Source organism: Papaver somniferum, chromosome 4, assembly GCF_003573695.1.
Source record: "Papaver somniferum cultivar HN1 chromosome 4, ASM357369v1, whole genome shotgun sequence".
Lineage (NCBI taxonomy): Eukaryota > Viridiplantae > Streptophyta > Magnoliopsida > Ranunculales > Papaveraceae > Papaver > Papaver somniferum.
The window spans coordinates 5,953,702-5,971,504 of NC_039361.1; the positions used below are offsets into that span (position 1 = coordinate 5,953,702).

The 17,803-nt window shown below is 36.1% G+C and overlaps 2 protein-coding genes and 1 long non-coding RNA gene across 7 annotated transcripts; 2 read left to right on the top strand and 1 right to left on the bottom strand.

Annotated features, from left to right (window-relative positions):
- Nucleotides 1-2,987: 2,987 nt before the first annotated feature.
- Nucleotides 2,988-3,784, bottom strand: LOC113273466 (MLP-like protein 43). The gene is made up of 2 exons (XM_026523173.1): nt 3,557-3,784; nt 2,988-3,448 (listed from the first exon to the last, which is right to left on the bottom strand). The coding sequence occupies exons 1-2, from the start codon at nt 3,747-3,749 to the stop codon at nt 3,156-3,158; spliced, it is 486 nt and encodes a 161-aa protein (XP_026378958.1). The 5' UTR covers nt 3,750-3,784; the 3' UTR covers nt 2,988-3,155.
- A 3,163-nt stretch (nt 3,785-6,947) lies between these two features.
- Nucleotides 6,948-7,436, top strand: LOC113271882 (heavy metal-associated isoprenylated plant protein 39-like). Its single transcript, XM_026521806.1, has 2 exons — nt 6,948-6,953; nt 7,092-7,436. Exons 1-2 carry the CDS (start codon nt 6,948-6,950, stop codon nt 7,434-7,436), a joined length of 351 nt encoding a protein of 116 aa, XP_026377591.1.
- A 4,406-nt stretch (nt 7,437-11,842) lies between these two features.
- Nucleotides 11,843-17,262, top strand: LOC113274651. Of its 5 annotated transcripts, XR_003323137.1 has the most exons (11): nt 11,843-12,031; nt 12,275-12,328; nt 13,114-13,393; nt 13,487-13,799; nt 14,088-14,142; nt 14,234-14,521; nt 14,612-15,307; nt 15,412-15,444; nt 16,470-16,517; nt 16,611-16,660; nt 16,880-17,262. It is a non-coding gene; the product is annotated as an uncharacterized LOC113274651 (long non-coding RNA). The 5 variants fall into 5 exon arrangements; XR_003323138.1 differs by having other exon boundaries at nt 13,487-14,142; nt 16,611-16,735; XR_003323135.1 differs by having other exon boundaries at nt 13,487-14,142.
- Nucleotides 17,263-17,803: the final 541 nt, after the last annotated feature.

The following is a 17,803-nucleotide window of genomic DNA, read 5'->3' on the forward strand; positions in this document are numbered from 1 at the left end:
ATATTATTTCTGCTCCTAGGAATCTCCTAAGAGATCATGGCCTAGGAGATCACTGGCAGTTGTTGAATGCTCCAAGGCTTCAATTCCGTCACCCTGATCCGTTGCTTGAAGCTTTCCTTTAAAATCCAGTTTCCTATTTTGTACTTAGTGATAAGTACAATTGTGAATTTTACTGAATTTTCTTTTTTCTTATTTTTGGGTTTCATTCAGAAGCAAGTGTTTTGTGTAAGCTCCATCTACATAATAGGAAACAAAAGGATTGCTCGATCAGCAATCCATAGGTTCCTCTGTAGTTGAGGTAGGAGTTCTCCATTTCCCTTGATTTTTTTTCATTCAAGTGCTCTTCTTTTAAAGATTTTGATTGAAACAATTTTTGACAATGTTGGCAGGAGTTCCCCCTTTGGAATTGGTCTTTACTGTGCAACAGTTGGTTTCAAATGTATGTGTTAGAGATAGCACATACTAGGAAAGAAAGGGATTGCTGGATCAGCAATTCATAGGTTGCTCTGCAGTTGAGGTAGGAGTTCTCCCTTTTCCCTTATTTTTCCATACAAGTCCTCTCTTTTAATGGCTATGATTAAAACAAAATTTTCACAATGTTGGCAGGAGTTCACACTTGCAATAGGTCCTTATTGTGAAGCATTTGGTTTCGTAAAAATTGAGACTAAATTTCTCAGTACAATAGAATGTGATAAAGGCTTACATTTTCTTTGGGAACATAATTCTGGTTCAAAAGTCTCTCATTTAGTTAATTGGGATATGGTCAATGCCTCTAAAGAGAGAGGTGGACTTGGTGTGTTAAACCTGAAGCAGATGAACATTTCCTTACTTGCCAAATGGTGTTGGAGATTTGGATCTGAAAAAAATCATCTCTGGTACAAGACTATTGAGGAGAAATTTGGTGCAGTTTCATCCTTCTGGATTCCAAGTTAAATCTCGACATCAACTAGTGGTATTTCTTGTTGAAAGATTATTGCAGACACAAGACAGTTGATCAATAAATACTCCTCATTCATTATTCACTCTGGTAACAAAGTTTCTTTTTGGTTTGATAACTGGTCTGGAGGCGAAGCTTTATATTTAGCTTTTCCAAATATTTTCAGTTTGGTAAAGGATAAATTCTTGAGTATTGCCTTTCATATTTCTCCTGATGGTAATTGGATCTTTGATTTTAAAAGAAGATTGAGAAACTCAGAAGCAAACCAGTTTGCTAACAACCTGGTACGTATTGGTGTCTCCCCTCCTCAACTTAATGATCAGTTTGACATTATAAGATGGTCTCTGGGAAATAATGGTGTGTTTTCTATAAAAACTCTATATGCCAAACTTATCGAAGCCGATGGAGTAGCTGATTTTCCAAAATATTTTTTATGGAACAAGATAGTTCCTCCTAATATTACTTTCCTCTTATGGTGTGTGGTTCATGGTAAGCTTAATACTCTTGATCTTCTTAATCGTAAGGGCTTAAATCTAGATAATTGTTGCATTATGTGTGGTAATGAAGCAGAATCTGTATCTCATCTCCTTATCCATTGTAATGTAGCTTTCGAAGTTTAGTCTTCTATTACTCCTTCTAACTGGGCATGGACTTTTCCGGAGTCTGTTTATGATCTTGCGAAATGCTGGAACAATGCCTTTCATGTAGGAAACAGTTTAGTTTGGAACTTAATCCCAGCAGCCGTGGTTTGGGTTTTATGGAGAGAAAGAAATGCTCGCATTTTCGAAAAAAAACATACTTTCAAAACAGACGATGATCTTTCTTTGGATGCTAAATCTTTAGTAATAGCTTGGGCAGCTGTTTTTGGGCATCATTTTGTAGTTTCAACTCACAGTTGGGAGGTGGCTTTTTGTTGATGTAATTTTTAGATTTTCTGTTCTTTTTCTTTGCTACATCTTGTAGCCATTTTGTATATTCTTCTTATATTAATATATCTCTCTTTCGATAAAAAAAAGTATACGATTTTGAGATAGTTTTCTTTGTTAGGCGGTCTAAGGAGATTTTTTATTTTTTTATCTCGAAATCTACATCAAAATTGATACCTAAAGTGGCAAGCAGAATGAATCATGAAATAAGTTAACCAAAAGAGAGTAAAAAAAAACCATCATTCATATAAAAAAGAAAACTTTACGACCATAAAGTAGTACTTGAAAATAAAAAAAAATAGTGTCATATCGAATGAGTTAATGATGGCAAGACTAAACAGGAAAAAACTGATAGCATGATTGGTTGAATTAAAGGCCCCTTTATCTGTTGTTCCTGGTAGCAAGCTCAAAAAATCAGTTCTTATTGATTATGCGAATGTTTGCAATCTGCTTAACATGAGACTCATCAGTAATCAGGGACGGATCCAGGATTCTTCCTTGAGTAGGGCTGGATTGTAATGTGGCCGAAGGTCGCGGATTTTTTTTTTGGAATACATCACATAATTAGTGGCCAAGTAGTGATCCACCCGTACAATATTAAATAGTTAAGGAAATAAAACTTAAAACGAATATAAATAACAGAAAAACAAAGTGATTACCAAAAGAGAAGAAAATAGGAGTAGAAAGGTAGTGAGTGGAAGAAGATTATTTACTTTAAACATGATTTAAATTTTGATCACCTCATAGTATGGGCTAAAAATCACATACAATTAACTAAATACAACTAATATGTGGACTAAATATAAAATTTAACCTAAGTTTCTATATTAAAAAAATTTTACCCAAAAATTAGGGACGGGCTATAGCCTCTTTTAGCCCCTTGCTAGGCCCGTCCCTGTCAGTAATAGGTTCATATTTGCTATAATCAAACTAGAATATTGGTCATATAGGACGACAACTTTTTGTAGATCAGATGTCATTTCCAGATCCTATTATAGTGCGTGGAACTGCTTACGAGTTACAAATTAAGATCACGATGCTTAGGAAAACATCTTCTTGTGTTCACTCTACAAGAACTACTTTCACTTTGATAGTCAGGAGAAAGTGTTGGTTCTTGCCATATCTCCTCACTGTGCTTAAGCAAGATATATCATATTTACTTAATTACTGGTAAGTTCGTGTTACAAATTTATTTAGATGTCTAATATATTTAAACATCAAGCACAAACGTGTAGCTTCCTGCTACAGGAAGAACTAATTAATATATAGTCATCTAGGTAGATGAATCTTGTCTACTGTTCCTTGGGCAAATTGGTATCCAATTCCTTGGTAAAATCTTCAACCCATTTATTTACGTATGTTGGATCAGGGACATCTTCATTCGCTTTCTCATATTGTACAGACCACTTGACAAGGCAATTATAGTCTCCATCCCTCTGAGTTGGATTTATAGTAACGGTGCTAGAGAAGTTATTGTAGAAGTTTGTGATATGATCTCCTTCAGAAACAGTAAAAGTCAGTGACATGTTTTTATGATCCACCGCAGTTATCGTCTCTTTCGCCCTGAGCGCAGAAGGTTTACCTTCTGTAATCATGAAAAAATATATTTAGCTAAGAAATAGTAATTAAAGATTTACTGAACGAGAGAAAAACAATTGGAAGTCAGAAACAGTTAAAGACTATAATTACGTACCTTGTACATAATCCCAAACATATACACTCCCCACACGGACTTCACCGTCTCCAGGGAGAACTTGGCAATTGTGGATCATTTGAGGAACATATTTTGGAAGCTTGGGTGCATCACGAGTAATCAAAGCGAATAACTTCTCCGCAGAACACTTAGCTTTAAGTTCAACCTGAATCTCACGGATTTGAGCAGCCATTATGCTTTGAATTAGAACTCAAATTTATGGCGATGAGAAGGGATCAAAATGGTTTTTTATAGCCCAATATTATACTTATGCAAGTGCACCACTATATATAGAATATGATTCGATTAATTTTTTTTTTTGTTGGGAATCGAAAATAGTTCATTGCAACATTTATCCAAGGACCACTATGGGACAACGATTAGAGCAGCTACTGGTTACAGCTTTGTCTACCATAAAAATTTAAGGGATGCAAGAGTGGGGTTCCGGCCCCCAAGTGGTTTGTTGAGTTCACCTGCTGCGTGCACTCTTTAAAACCGCAAAGTACCGCCCTAAGCAATTCTTCCAACTTTAGGTAGATTAGAAAAATGGACCAGACATAAAGAGTGATGCACAAGTTGAGCTTTGGATGTATTCCAATTCCCTTCGTCTTCCCCTTTAAGAAAAAACATCTTTCGAAAAGGCTGTGTATCTTGGAACTAGGCCAATTTTCAAGATACAATAGAGCTATTTCCTATTTTGGATTGTTAGTTTGGCAACTGTGTAATGTTTAGGTTGTGAATTTGTTAATGTGTTTCGAGTTGTCTTAGTGATGTGCAAAGAGAAAATTTTTGATGGGGGCGTTTTTTGAAGGGGGTATGGGGGACAAATGATATGTTGACACATGTATTTGATTTCATGAATTCGGTTTCCAGAAATATAAAAGAAGTGTATTTTTGGAGAGAAAATTTGTTTTCTTAATTGGTGTTGGTAGTGTATTTTTGGAGAGAAAAGTTGTTTTATTAATTGGTGTTGGTATTTTTTGAAACCAAATTCATGAGATCAAATACATGTGTCAATATATCATTTGTCCCCTATGCCCCCTTCTAAAAACGCCTCCATCAAAATTCTCGATGTGCAAATAGATGAAACTATTTTTTAAGAATTGATTGGCCTAGTTCTGGCCACCTTCGACATACACAGCCATATGAAGTAACCATGGTACTCAAAACCTAATCATCTATTCTTGTTAGCAGTGAAATACATACAACTTCTAAATACGGATGGAATGAATGGCCATTGAGTGTATTTCACTGCTAACAGGAATACATAGTAAGGTTCTATCTGGGAATATTTAACCAGTGAGTTTATCCAACCACTTGAATGGTTGTCTTAAATACCCAAAATTACTTGATCGAACATAAGAAACTATCATGTACTGAGTTGTGATTCGGCCTGGTCAGCGAGTGTGACGCAGTTAATGGCTTTGGCCTGCTTTCTCATTTCACTTCACTTCATATTCTGCAGCGTTTTGCAGTCGTTGGCATTCGTCTGGAAAACTCTAGAACTAGGACAACTAACATGGGCCAATCCTGGGACAACGAATCCAGGCCTTTGATCTTTCCTCTCTTCACCCCATTACCAATCTCGATGCTAGAGTCATTCCCCTCTCCACCGCTTAGATTGTGCCACGTCGTGTCCCAAGTCTGGACAAGCTCCCATTGTCCCAGCTGTAGCAAGGTCGCATCCGTCTGCAGTCTGTAGTTTCAGTTTGAAAGGTGTCAATTGGCGAAGTTTTGGGGCCTGTAGCTTCTTACATTTTGCAGTCTCAGGTTGTTGAGATCTGCTTTCTGTTTTTTTTTTTTTTTCCCTGTTGGCTCGTCCAACCTTTTCCTTAATATAACCTTCTTCTTCGAAAAAAGGTACTGAGTTGATACGATGCTATTTGTATGTATTTGCTTCGAACTGGCCCCCCTGACCTGACCTGAATCAAGGTATGAGGTATCGACCATTTCGACTCGACATGTAAAATTATCTAGCTAAGTTTTATAATGTCTCAAGTTAGAGTACTCTAATTAAAGCTAGGGTTGGACTGTCAGTTTGCACTAGTAGAAAAAATTAGCGAAGTCTGGTAATACCCTGTCGTAAGAAAAATCTAGAGTAACCCCCTGAAAAGAAAACTGATTAGTTAAGCCTCAAAATAGGTACTTAAGTCAGAATTGATAGGTACGTATACGTAAGGAGGTCTTGACAGTACAAGGATTACGCCTTCCACTAGTGGATATCTTGGGCAGCAGTGGGATCTAGTCGTGATAGTTGGTAAACCTAGAGACTAGAGTGCTTTATCGTTGGTAAATGTAAGCCTACATAGGCAAGTCCATTCCATTTGTAACAAAAGCAAGCAACAAATTAATAACAACGAGAAGAGTTTACGGACAATAGTCTTGCTTCAACACTACTAGTGTTCTAAGAGCTATATACAGGGTCTAAAAAGACCCAAAATAGGAAAGACAAAAGTGCCCATTTTTTATATGTTTACTCCTATACATGATTGAACCTACTACACGATGATGTATCCCCTTAATTACACTATTATTTTCACACTATTTCACACTTTGGGAGACATGTTTTCTAGTAAAAGTTAAACAGTGATGTTTTTGGAACTAACATTTTATCGATATGCTCGTTTTACAAAGTTTTGCATACCCACAAAATTTGAACACATTTTGAAACATAAAACTCCATCATCCAGTACTTTGAAAATTAACCGTCGAAAACCAAAATAAAATTTAACCATTAAAACTAAAAGTGGTAGACGTGAGGTATTCTAACAGACATATTAATTGCTACAAAAAGTGCCAATCGGCATCTCCTCTCAAATTCATTTTGTTAAAGCTATAATAATCTTTGTTCGGTTATTCAACTTTGGTAATTAGGATGTTTCGAGGGAAAATATCAACTCTGATTCCTAAAGAAACTTTTGAATTTGAATCAAAAGTTTATGTATAAATTGTTGGAAAATTTGGACAAGGCATTCACTTCAAAGTACGAATAAATCGGTATCTTTGAACATATGTTTTTTTTTTTCCCGCGTGGCACGCAACTTTAGCATCTCCAAAGTGCAAGTGCAACAGCATAAATATAAGGAAAAACGTGCGAGTAATGTGTCCTTAAACTCTTTTGTTTAAATGAACTTCGCGTTAAACTCCAAGTGGTTTGTGTAGTGCTGTCCACTATGCAGGTTCCTTCTTCGAAACATTTTAAAAGCTTAAATCAAACTTCACGAGGGGCACTTTACAACGCTGTACGTATATAAACTCCACTCTCCGTCTTATTTGGCATCAGTCAACCCTACCTCCTTCACCTTCAAATTGCTCCCTTAAACTTCATTAGTAATACTAAATTCAAGTAGTAGTGTATTTTGAATTAATCGATATTAAGACAAGTACAGTTATGCAGGTACGAGGGTATTCCACTTGCTTATTTGATTTCATTGAATGGGTTTCGAATTTTTGTTGTTCTTTACTTACCTTAACTTTGTTAATCGAATTGCTAATTAAGTTTTAACATTTTTCTTTTTTTATGTTTTTACCACAGAAAATTATAGTGGAACTCGAATTACCCGACAACAGATGCAAACAAAAAGCCATGAAATCAGTTTCTGGTCTTCCAGGGGTTTGTTCAGTATCTATGGATACTAATGGAAAGAAAATAACAGTAATTGGAGATGTTGATGCAGTAGATGTCGTACGCAAACTAAGAAGACATTGTCATGCAAGAATAGACTTTGTTGGGCCAGCAAAAGTACCAGAAAACAAGAAAGAAGAGCCAGAATATAATGATCAAATAGTTGATTTTGCTTATGCTTATGGAGACTATAATCCTCATATGACTACACGTTACTGTGTTGAAGAAAATCCAAATGCTTGTGTTATTTGCTAGATCCACAACATTTACTTTTAATTGATTTCTTGGTCTATATTTATATGTATTTATTGAGATTTATTTGAGTTCAAGGTTGCTTCAAAAAAAAATTTGAGTACAAGGTTAATAATGTTTAGTATTTCCAATGTTGCTTCAGAAAAAAAATTTGAGTACAAGGTTAATAATGTTTAAGAGGAAATACTAAATCCATAAACTTATGGTGGGTTTGTAAAAAAGCACTAATCTGGGCCCAGAGGAAACTAAATTCATAAGAGGCAGTAACTTCAATGGAGCACTAGACCCTGAACGGGCGGAATGCTTGGCCATTAAAGAAGCACTAATCTGGGCCAAGTCTATGGAAGATGAAGATATACTTCTGGAATCAGACTATCTAAATGTAATAAACTCTATTAGTGATGCTATCCCTCATTTATTTTGGATGAATTAGTGAATTGTAAATGAAATATTTAAAGCATCTACTATCTAGTATTATAGGAACTTCTATTTGTTATGTGAGTCAATCAGGTAACAATGTAGCCCATAAGATAGCTAATAGGGCAAGCACAAAAAGAGCTTCATTTGATATCTTGTGTGACATCCCCGCAGAAATAGCTAAAGTCTTTAACGGATGATGTTGTTGTTTTTTTGAAGCATACATTGAATAAAAGACTTAAATCGTTATTACACGGAGAAATTGAATCCCCCTAGAGTCGTTTAAAATGATTTGATTGATGCAAGGTGGGATTGCATGGTCCCATATCGTAGTCGATAAGTTTCCTGCTTGGCTTACGTCAGCCGCGAAGTTTGCTAGACCATATGCCGCTTGGTTTCCTTCCCGATATGAGTATTGGATATCGCAATAGGGGATTTGGCGCATATGTTATTTTATTTCGGCGATCATTTCTGCAGTATACCAAGGTGTTTCTGCTGGGATCTTTATGAATCTCATGAGATTTTCCGAGTCCGTTTCAAACAACACCTTGTTCCACTGCCTTTCCATTGTTGTTGACATGATGTTATATACTAATATTTAGATAAATGAAGTTCTGTTTTCAAAAAAAATAAATAAAAAAAAAAAAAAATATGGAAGATGGTCACTGTACTACGTTAAGGGTCCTTTTGGCACACAACTTTTGCTACTACTAGGTAGTTCCAACTGCAGGGAGTTCAATCACACGACATACAAACTACACATATTGGATTTTATGTGTTTGGCACATCTTATCATATCACAATTCATCTTCACGGAATCATCACCGAAGAAAGATAAAGAAAAAACTAGGAGATCAGAGATATCAAAAAAATCAAAGGCAAATAAAAAAAGTGAAGAATATAAACCTAAAAACTTACTTCTTTTTCTGTGGATACAAAATACCGCACACCCAGTAAGCATGCGAAATAATGATCATCAAGACAGAGCAAAGACAACCGCGTAAAGCTTATCCAGAATGACGTATCAGATGACATCAACTTAATCACGAGTAAAATGTGAAGAATTGTGCAATAATAAAGAAGTCGTGTGTCAATGATAAAGTCCGCGTGAGTTTGACGCATGTCAGATCCGAAATTAGGGGATTTATTAGCTGTCATCCACTATGTAAACTCCTATATAAGGAGCCGAGCGACCTTGTATTGAGAGAGATCTTTTTGAGAGCTGAGACAAGATATTTAGGAGAGAGAAAGATTATTTGGAGAGCAAGTTAAGGTTTCTTCATCTCTTTGTATCCAATTTGAAGATCTTAATGAATGTTCTTGAGATTCTTATGGAGATTACTTAGATTGTTCTATACATTTTATCAAGGGTGTGGTTGTGAGATTCCTCACAACTACATTTTGGCGCTAGGAAACAGTTCGGAATGATATACCCTGTTAGTGAATCTTTGAAAGTTTTTGAAGTTTAGATCTAAAAAATTTCACCAAAAGTTTCAATCTCAGAAAAATAATCTTCATTGTTCAAGTTTTCAGTTCTTTAGGGGACAAATTTTCTTTAATTTGATAACAAGAAAACAAAGATGGAACGACAAGCATCTAAGGAGGAAATAAGGATAATCAGAAAGAAAAGAGGAGGCAGAAGTATACAATGTATTTCAATAACTAAAATAAATATTTCTGATGCAGATTTCCACGCAGGAATAACAGGAAGAATACACAAGCGCGATTATGAAGGAAGGAAGATCATGATGGTGGATAAAATATCTCCCTTAAAGGAATGGGAAAAGAGGAAGATAACGTTTGCAGCGGAAGAGATCCCGAAAGAAAACTTAAGACGAACAGATCCCTTGGTGATTACAATAACTGCAGAGCTAAAAGTAAAAAATAAAGCAGCGACAGAATCACAAGAGTGGGCGATAGACGGAACCTTGGTAGACACGGGTAGTTCGGTAGATATTTTTTTCTATCGCGCATTCAAAGGTATGGGATACAAGGATGCGGATATGACGCGTTCTACATACAACATTCATGGTTTTAATATAACGATAACAAAACCAAATGGTGAAATAATCATGTGAATACTATTGGGAGAAATATAAACGCAGGTAACATTGTGCGTGGTCGATGTAGATTCGACATACAACATGCTATTGGGGCGATCATGGGTGCATGTGATAAAAGTTGTAGCATCAATTCTCCGGCCATCAATGTGTGAGATTCCCAATACTAAGTGGAATAGGAGAAATCAAAGGGGATACAAAGAGTGCGAAGATCTGCGGCCAGACAGATGTAAAAAATTATGAAGGACGCGCACGAAAGCGAAAAGATCGGTAGAGAAAAGCAAAGGAATTAAGGAAGGAAGAAGAATTAAGAATATACATTATAAGAGCACAAGAAGGAAGAGGGATACCAAGCGAAATTCCAGAAAAAGAGGGCGAACCGATGCACAAAATAAAAGAACCAACACCACTAGGAGATCCAAAAGCGAACTTTACCGCAGCTGAACAGACAAAAACTATCAATTGGAACAAAGATATTAAAAATTATCAGAGGATGAGCCAAAGATATTAAAAATTGGAACAAAGATGGGAAAAGAAAAAGAAGAGCGAACGATCAACATCTTACGCGAATACAAAGACATTTTCGCATTATGGAAGAAATGCCAAGAATAGATCCTTCTGTCGCATGCCACAAATTGGATATCAACAAGAACGCACGACCATTCAAGTAAAGGATAAGAAAGATAGCAACCACATACCATCCTCAAATAGAAGCAGAGCTACAGAAGATGCTTGAGGCAGGAATAATAAGGCCAGCAAAATACCCAGATTGGATAGCAAATATGGTAGTTGTGCCAAAGAAGAAGAATGGAATAAGGATTTGCATCGACTTCAGTGACTTAAACAAGGCATGTCCAAAGGACAGCTTTCCATTACCAGACATACCACAAATGGTTGAAGCAGCATCAAGAAATGATAGGCTCTCCTTAATGGACGGATATAAAGGCTACAATCAAATTCCTTTGGCTGAAGATGACCAAGAACATACTGCTTTTTTCGCACCCAGAGGATTATATTGTTATACAAAAATGCCTTTCGGCTTGAAAAATGCAGGTGCGACATATCAAAGAATGGTAGAAAAAGTATTTGCAAAATGGATACATACAACATTGGAGGTATATGTTGATGATATGTTGGTGAAGAGTAAAAAAGCTGAAGATCATGTCGACAACTTGAGAGAAATATTTGAGCAGATGCGCCAATTCAACATCAAGATAAACCCAGAAAAGAGCATTTTCGGAGTTGCATCGGGAATTTTTTTAGGTTATATTGTATCCAAGGAGGGAATAGAAGTCGACCCAGAAAAGGTACAAGTGGTTCGTGACATGCTATTACCCGCGACTGTGAAAGATGTATAGAAATTGAATAGACTGTTAGCTTCATTGGGGCGGCTTATTTCGCATTCATCAGACAAGTGCAAGCACTTCTTCAACATCCTAAAGAAGGGGACCAAGTTCGAATGGACAGAAAAATGCGGCAAATCACTGCAAAACATAAAGAACTACCTAATGCATGGATCTATTTTGCAGAAAGCGGAATTAGGAGAAAAATTATTAATATATTTGGCATCAACACCACACGCATTAAGTATTGTCTTGCTACATTTAAGTGGAAAATGAGGTACCTGGGAAATTATGAAACGACACAGAAGTGTATCCAAAAATCACTATACACGTAACGCGTTGTTGACTAAGGTCAAGTGGTCGTTATGGTTGGACTTTAATTGACTTTTACAAGGACACAATATACTGGTGAGTTGACTAAAGTCAAGTCGTCATATTGGCCGGACCTTTGTTGACTTGTGCAACGACACTTGGGTGGGATCGTTTCACTGGTAGATTTTTTTAGCGCGAATTTCCCCCCCACTTTGTGTGGTTAGGAGAGCACCTCGTTAGTATCGAGTAAAATACTTTTCTAATTCCTCCTTTCTATATCCTTCCCACATCTCTCACTTCACTTTTCACTCCTTCTCGCTCTGTCCAGTCTCACTCCAGCTCTCACCCAAACCCAAATCAGAGAAATAACACCATTGAACCCTATTTCTCTGAAACCCTTCATCATCAAACACCATTGAACCTTATTTCTCTGAAACCCTTCATCATCAAAACTCGTTCATTAAAGGTAAAGTTAGGGTTTTGCAGTTCTTCTTTGATTTTAATCATGGTAGAGTTAGGGTTTCTAATTTCAAAATCAGGGTTTTGAAAAACAACCCCCTTTTCTTCGTTTCTTGTTCTTCTTTGATTTTTTTCATGGTAGAGTTGGGGTTTGTAATTTTTAGGGTTTTTTAAAAATCCCTTTTTATGTTTTGTTGTTTTTTCTTGTTTATTTTTAGGTTTTAATTATCATTTGTTTTTTTATTGACAGGGTTTACTTGATTTCTGGAAGAGCTTGAGATATATTCACTTTCTAATTGTTTCGGTATGAAGAACATGTTCAGTAATTCGTGGATTTGTATGGTTTAGTTGTATTTTGTATGATTGGTGTCATGTATAGGGTGTATTTGCTGATTCAATTTGTAAGATTAGCATCTAGATATGTTTTTCTGATATTCTTAATAAAGCAAAATCTGTTATGAAGTTGTATGCTTAGTATTTATGAAGTTGTGAATTATGATTTCAATTTGATTCATCATGTGAGGGTCAATTCTAGCTAAGTAAGGTTTAAAATTTTGTAAGAGGAGTAATATGGTTATATCTAATCGTTGTGTGAAACAACTCAAATATCAGCTGCATAGTTAGAAATTTTAAAAGTTCATAATCATTGGTTAGATTGCTTGCACATTTTATTTGAATGACGGTACGGTGTGAAGTATGAGATGTTTAGAATGAAGTATTTGATCCCAGCATTATTTAGTAGTTCTTTGTGCATAAGGAATTTGTTATTTTCTTGGTTGAATGTTCATATATTTGTGCATAATGTTGTCCTTTTATTCAAGTTGCTAATTTTTGCCATTAGAAGGAAGAAGAATTTATGCATAACAGGATAGTGGTAGGAAGGTATATATGATCAAGTATGTAATATAAATGCTTGTTGATTGGTGGATTAGTGTAGGAAGCTAGCTAGTCATAACATCAGATCTTTTTGACAAGCTTGGTTTGGTGATATTTATTCAGTTCAGTTCTTCTTTGATGGTTTTCTGGCGATTCATTGCATTGTTTATCTTCTGCAGTTTACATTCTGAATCTTAATTGGTTTTATTTTAGATGACGATGATGAGACTTAGTGGAAGTAGCAGTCGATCTCGGGCTACAAGTAGTAGGTCTACTGCAAGTCATTGGCCAACTCCCCTGCTCAATACTTCTGCAAGTCCAGACAGTTCTGCCAGTCCAGGTTCTAGGAGTCAACATTTGTCATCAGATGGCGAGCATTCTCCAAGGGATGGTCACAGTGAACCAATGGGAAGTGCACGCTCTGAGGATCAGTGGCATGCGGCTTTTCAGAAGTCTGTCAATGAAACTCAAACTCCTCAAGCAAGCAGGAATGGTAATAACATAGTTTTTTTTGTCTTTCACTTTCCTTCTTTTATCTGTGAAACTTCAAGTTACTATTTCTAATATCTATATTTGTTTTATGTAGTTGGTCACCTTCTTCCAGTTTCATTCTACATATTCGGCACAATGTGGATGTCATGCATGTGGAAAAGAACTTTGCAGAGAATTTGTTTGGAACTTTTATGAACCATAAGGATAAGTCAAAGGATGGGGTTCCAGCGCGCAATGATTTAAAACTTCTGAAGTTAAAGCCTAACTTATGGTTGACGGAGAATAATGGAAAATTAGTGGTCCCCCGTGCACCTTATCGCTTGCCTGATTCTGAAAGGGAAGTTATATGCAAAACTCTTAGCACACTGAAAGTACCAATTGGTTACAGCGGGAACTGGAGAAAGAAAGTATGTTTGAAAGAGTTTCAACTGAAGGGTCTCAAATCCCATGACTATCATATGCTTATGCAGGGTCTGATGCCTATTTTTATAATGCATGGTTTCAAAAAACATAAGCCTCTGCGTGAGGCAGTTCGACACTTATATTATTTTTCAAAGTTCTTTGTTCTAAGGTTATTGATCGTGCTGAACTTCGTCTAATGCATGAATGTGTAGTGGAGTCATTATGTGTGTTTGAAATATACTTCCCGCCTGCTTTTTTTGTTAGTATGACTCATGTTGTCGTGCACTTGGCAGAAGAGGCACATTTATTAGGGTCTGTTCAATATAGATGGATGTACCCTTTTGAGAGGTACAATCATGTAGTTACTAATATCCTTTCAGTTTGTTCTTTTACGAAATCAGCATACTTACATATACTTGGTTACTAATTACATGTGAAGGATGATGAGAACCTACAACGTTTATGGCCGCAACAAAAATTATGTAGAAGCGTCTATTCAAAAAGAGTATGAGGTCATTGAAGGGGCGCGCCTGTGCATGGAGTTCGTTCATGAGGGGAAGCAAAGGTCTTATAGATGTCGTGGAAAGATATCAATGCCCGGTGAAGTTTATGAAGGTCCATACCCACATGATTCATACGGAAAAACATATAAGCTAACCACCTTAGAGTATGATCAAGTTCGTATTTGGATATTGAGACACTCGGATGAAAATACTGAATGGGAAGCGTAAGTAAATCATAAGTCGGTTTTTGTTTAAATCAATTCATTGCACTATAAAAGTAACCTTCACTTGCCACTGTCTTTGTCGTTTGACAGGAAATACAATATTTATCTTTCCAATCTTAACCGGACTCTTAGGGGAAGGATAGAGACTATGGACTACATTGCATGGTTAAGAGACCAACTTGAAGGCACTCCCATGACAGATTTTCATAGGCTTGTCCTTGGGCCAACCTGCTATACAGTTTCGTATAATTCGTATTCTTTTAATGGCTATCTTTTCTACACAGCAGATGCAGAAAAAAATTTGACAACACAAAACAGTGGAGTTACCATGAATGCTTGCACCAGCTTTAGAGCAAGTTCGAGAGATACTAACCTTGTTGATGACGATACTACGTACTATGGAATTCTGCAAAAGATACTTGAACTAGACTATGGGGTTTTCACAGAAGTTGTTTTTTTTTTGTGATTGGGTGCGAGTCGAAGATAAAGTACATGGATCATATGTGGATCGAGAGACAAAGTTGAGGTTTGTCAATTTTGAATATTTTATGAGAAGCTCAAAGGAAGAAGACGAGCCATTCATCCATGCTTCTCAAGCTAGCCAAGTTTTTTACTGCAGCAGATTTGACAAGAAAGCATTGGAATCTGGTTTTGGAATCTCCCATGAGATCAGACCCCCATATGAATGCTTTTGAAGATCCATATGTCTTCACTGCAACCTCTAGTGATGCTCCATTGATTTCAGAAACCGTTGGACATGATGAATTTTGGAATGGAATTGCTGAGGTAATATTGCTTTGTTTTAGGACTTGTTTATTTATTTGTTTTTCTCTTAATCTTCTTTATGTAAAAAGAGATTTGAACATTCATTCACCTCTTGATGCTAGCAGGGAGATGATGAGTATTCGGATGTAGATGCGCAGGTAAAGTTTGCTCGTCTCAGTAAATATTTATTCCTTTCAATGGGGTCAACCAAAATCTTATGATAGCAGCAAGTTTATTTTTTTAGCCATATAAGCATTTTACCTGTACATGCAATTACCACTGCAAATTTAGTAACTCCGTTAATGCACTGGAAGCCATATGCATTGCATCAGCTTTTATATATCCACAAAACACAAGTTAGGAGAAGACGAAAAATGCTAGACACGAATACACTGCATCAACCTTCTGACAGCATGTATTATATGTTCCACAATGTCTTGATTCTAGGTAAACAAATGTATACCAGCAAGAGTATAAACACTTCCCATAAAGAATCAGTCACGACTAATCCAATAGATTGGAGGCTTTGTATTTTTATTGTTGATGCAGTTTGAGATCTATTCGTAATTGTAATCTTCTTTACTTGCCATTTATCTCAGACATCATTATACACTTGTAGAGTTGACAAGACATGCTAGAGGATAGTAAGTACATCCGTGAATGCATGATAAAAGACCTTAGTAAAGGCTAACTTTTCTTCATTAGGCGACTCGAATCACTTGGGGTACCACATCTCTGAATTAGCTGCAAAAAATCGACAATAGTTTGCTATTTAGTTGTCACAGTTTTTATTGTTGATGCAGTTTGAGTTCTATTCGTAATCGTAATCTTCTTTACTTGTAGAATTGACAAGACATGCTAGAGGATAGTAAGTACATCCATGAATGCTTGATAAAAGACCTTAGTAAAGGCGAACTTTTCTTGATTAGGCGACTCAAATCACTTTTGACAGTTAATCTTGTTTATGACAAATCCATCTGTTTTGAATTCTTTCCAAGGTTTAAGTTATGTGAGTTTCATTTTAATGGTACAGTTTTTCCCTTCGGTTGTCTGAATTCTATTTGTGTCGCATGAATGAATGTGCACTTAATTTCCTCTTTGGTTAGCTTGAGGAAGTCGTTTTAAATTATTTTTATCTTCTTTATGTACACATGGAGATTCATTCACTTCTTTATACTGTCAGGAACTAGCTGAATGTGGAGATGATGAATATTCAGATTGAGATGCTCAGGTAATAATGCTCGTTTGAATACTTGTTTGTTTGTGGTTGTCTTTTTATCTTCATTATGTACAAGGAGATTCAATCACTTCTTGATGCTTTCAGGAACTAGAGGAATGTGGATTGTAGATATTCAATCACAATGTTCTGTAGAGGTGTGTGTCTTCGCATACTCATCATGCTTATGGTTTTTCACTGCCTATGGTATATTTGTTCGTCTCCATGTTGATGTAAGCAATGAAATCACTATGTAAAAGTTGTTATTGTAGTTGTCTTGATGTTGGATCATTTAGACCACCTCTGTGTATTATGTTTCAACTAGTCATGTAACCTAGCAAATGAGGTCTAACATTTTACTCGTATTCTGAATGTAGTTCGATGCCTTATGGATGCCGTCTCTCTTCTAGATGGTCTCATGAGGGTCACTGATGTCATGGTTGATGGTAAGATCGATGTTGTTGCTGGATAAGTTAATGTTGGAAAGGGTTGTGCCAAGGTCATAATGACTGAAATTGTTGAAATTTTTAGGACTTGTATCACCTCTCTTTAAGAAACCTTCTTTAAGAAACCTTGAACTTGTTAATTAGCAGCTGAATCCTTTTCTCTTTTTGTTAGTTTGGACTAAATTTATGAATAATTAAATGTAATAGAGTTGTCATTTTGTATTAGATGAACCTGGTTTTGTATCGAATTTGAATTTGAATTGTCATTTGAATTCTAGTATTTGAATTAATTTGAATTTGAATTATCATTTGAATTTTAGTATTTTAATTAATTTGAATTTGAATTTGAATTGTGATTTGAATTTCAATTTAATTTGAGTTTCAGTTTACTGTAATTTGAATCTGAATCAAAATTGTTTCAGCCCATTCTGAATAACAGCAGTCAGCCAGCCAGACCTGACATATATTTTTAATATTAAAATAAATCAAATCTACGACGTCATACAGGTGTCATGCATAATGGCACTCTGAAAGCATCGTTCTTTTGGGGCACCTTGAAACTGTCGTTTCAGAAAAAGACACTGAATCTAGGGCACTTTCAACGACACTTTGATAGTGTCTTTTTACCCTATGAAACGACACTACTAGACTATCTTAAAACGGCTATTTTCCACTAGTGTTTGGATCAAGGAGTAGAAAAGCCAATATACTACATAAGTAAAACATACAATGCCGCAGAGAAAAATTACTCAAAGATTGAAAAGCTAATTCTCGCATTGGTCTATGCAACACAGAAACTCCGTATTTATTTTCAAGCCCACAAGATTAAGGTATTGACAAAAGTACCAATTGAGT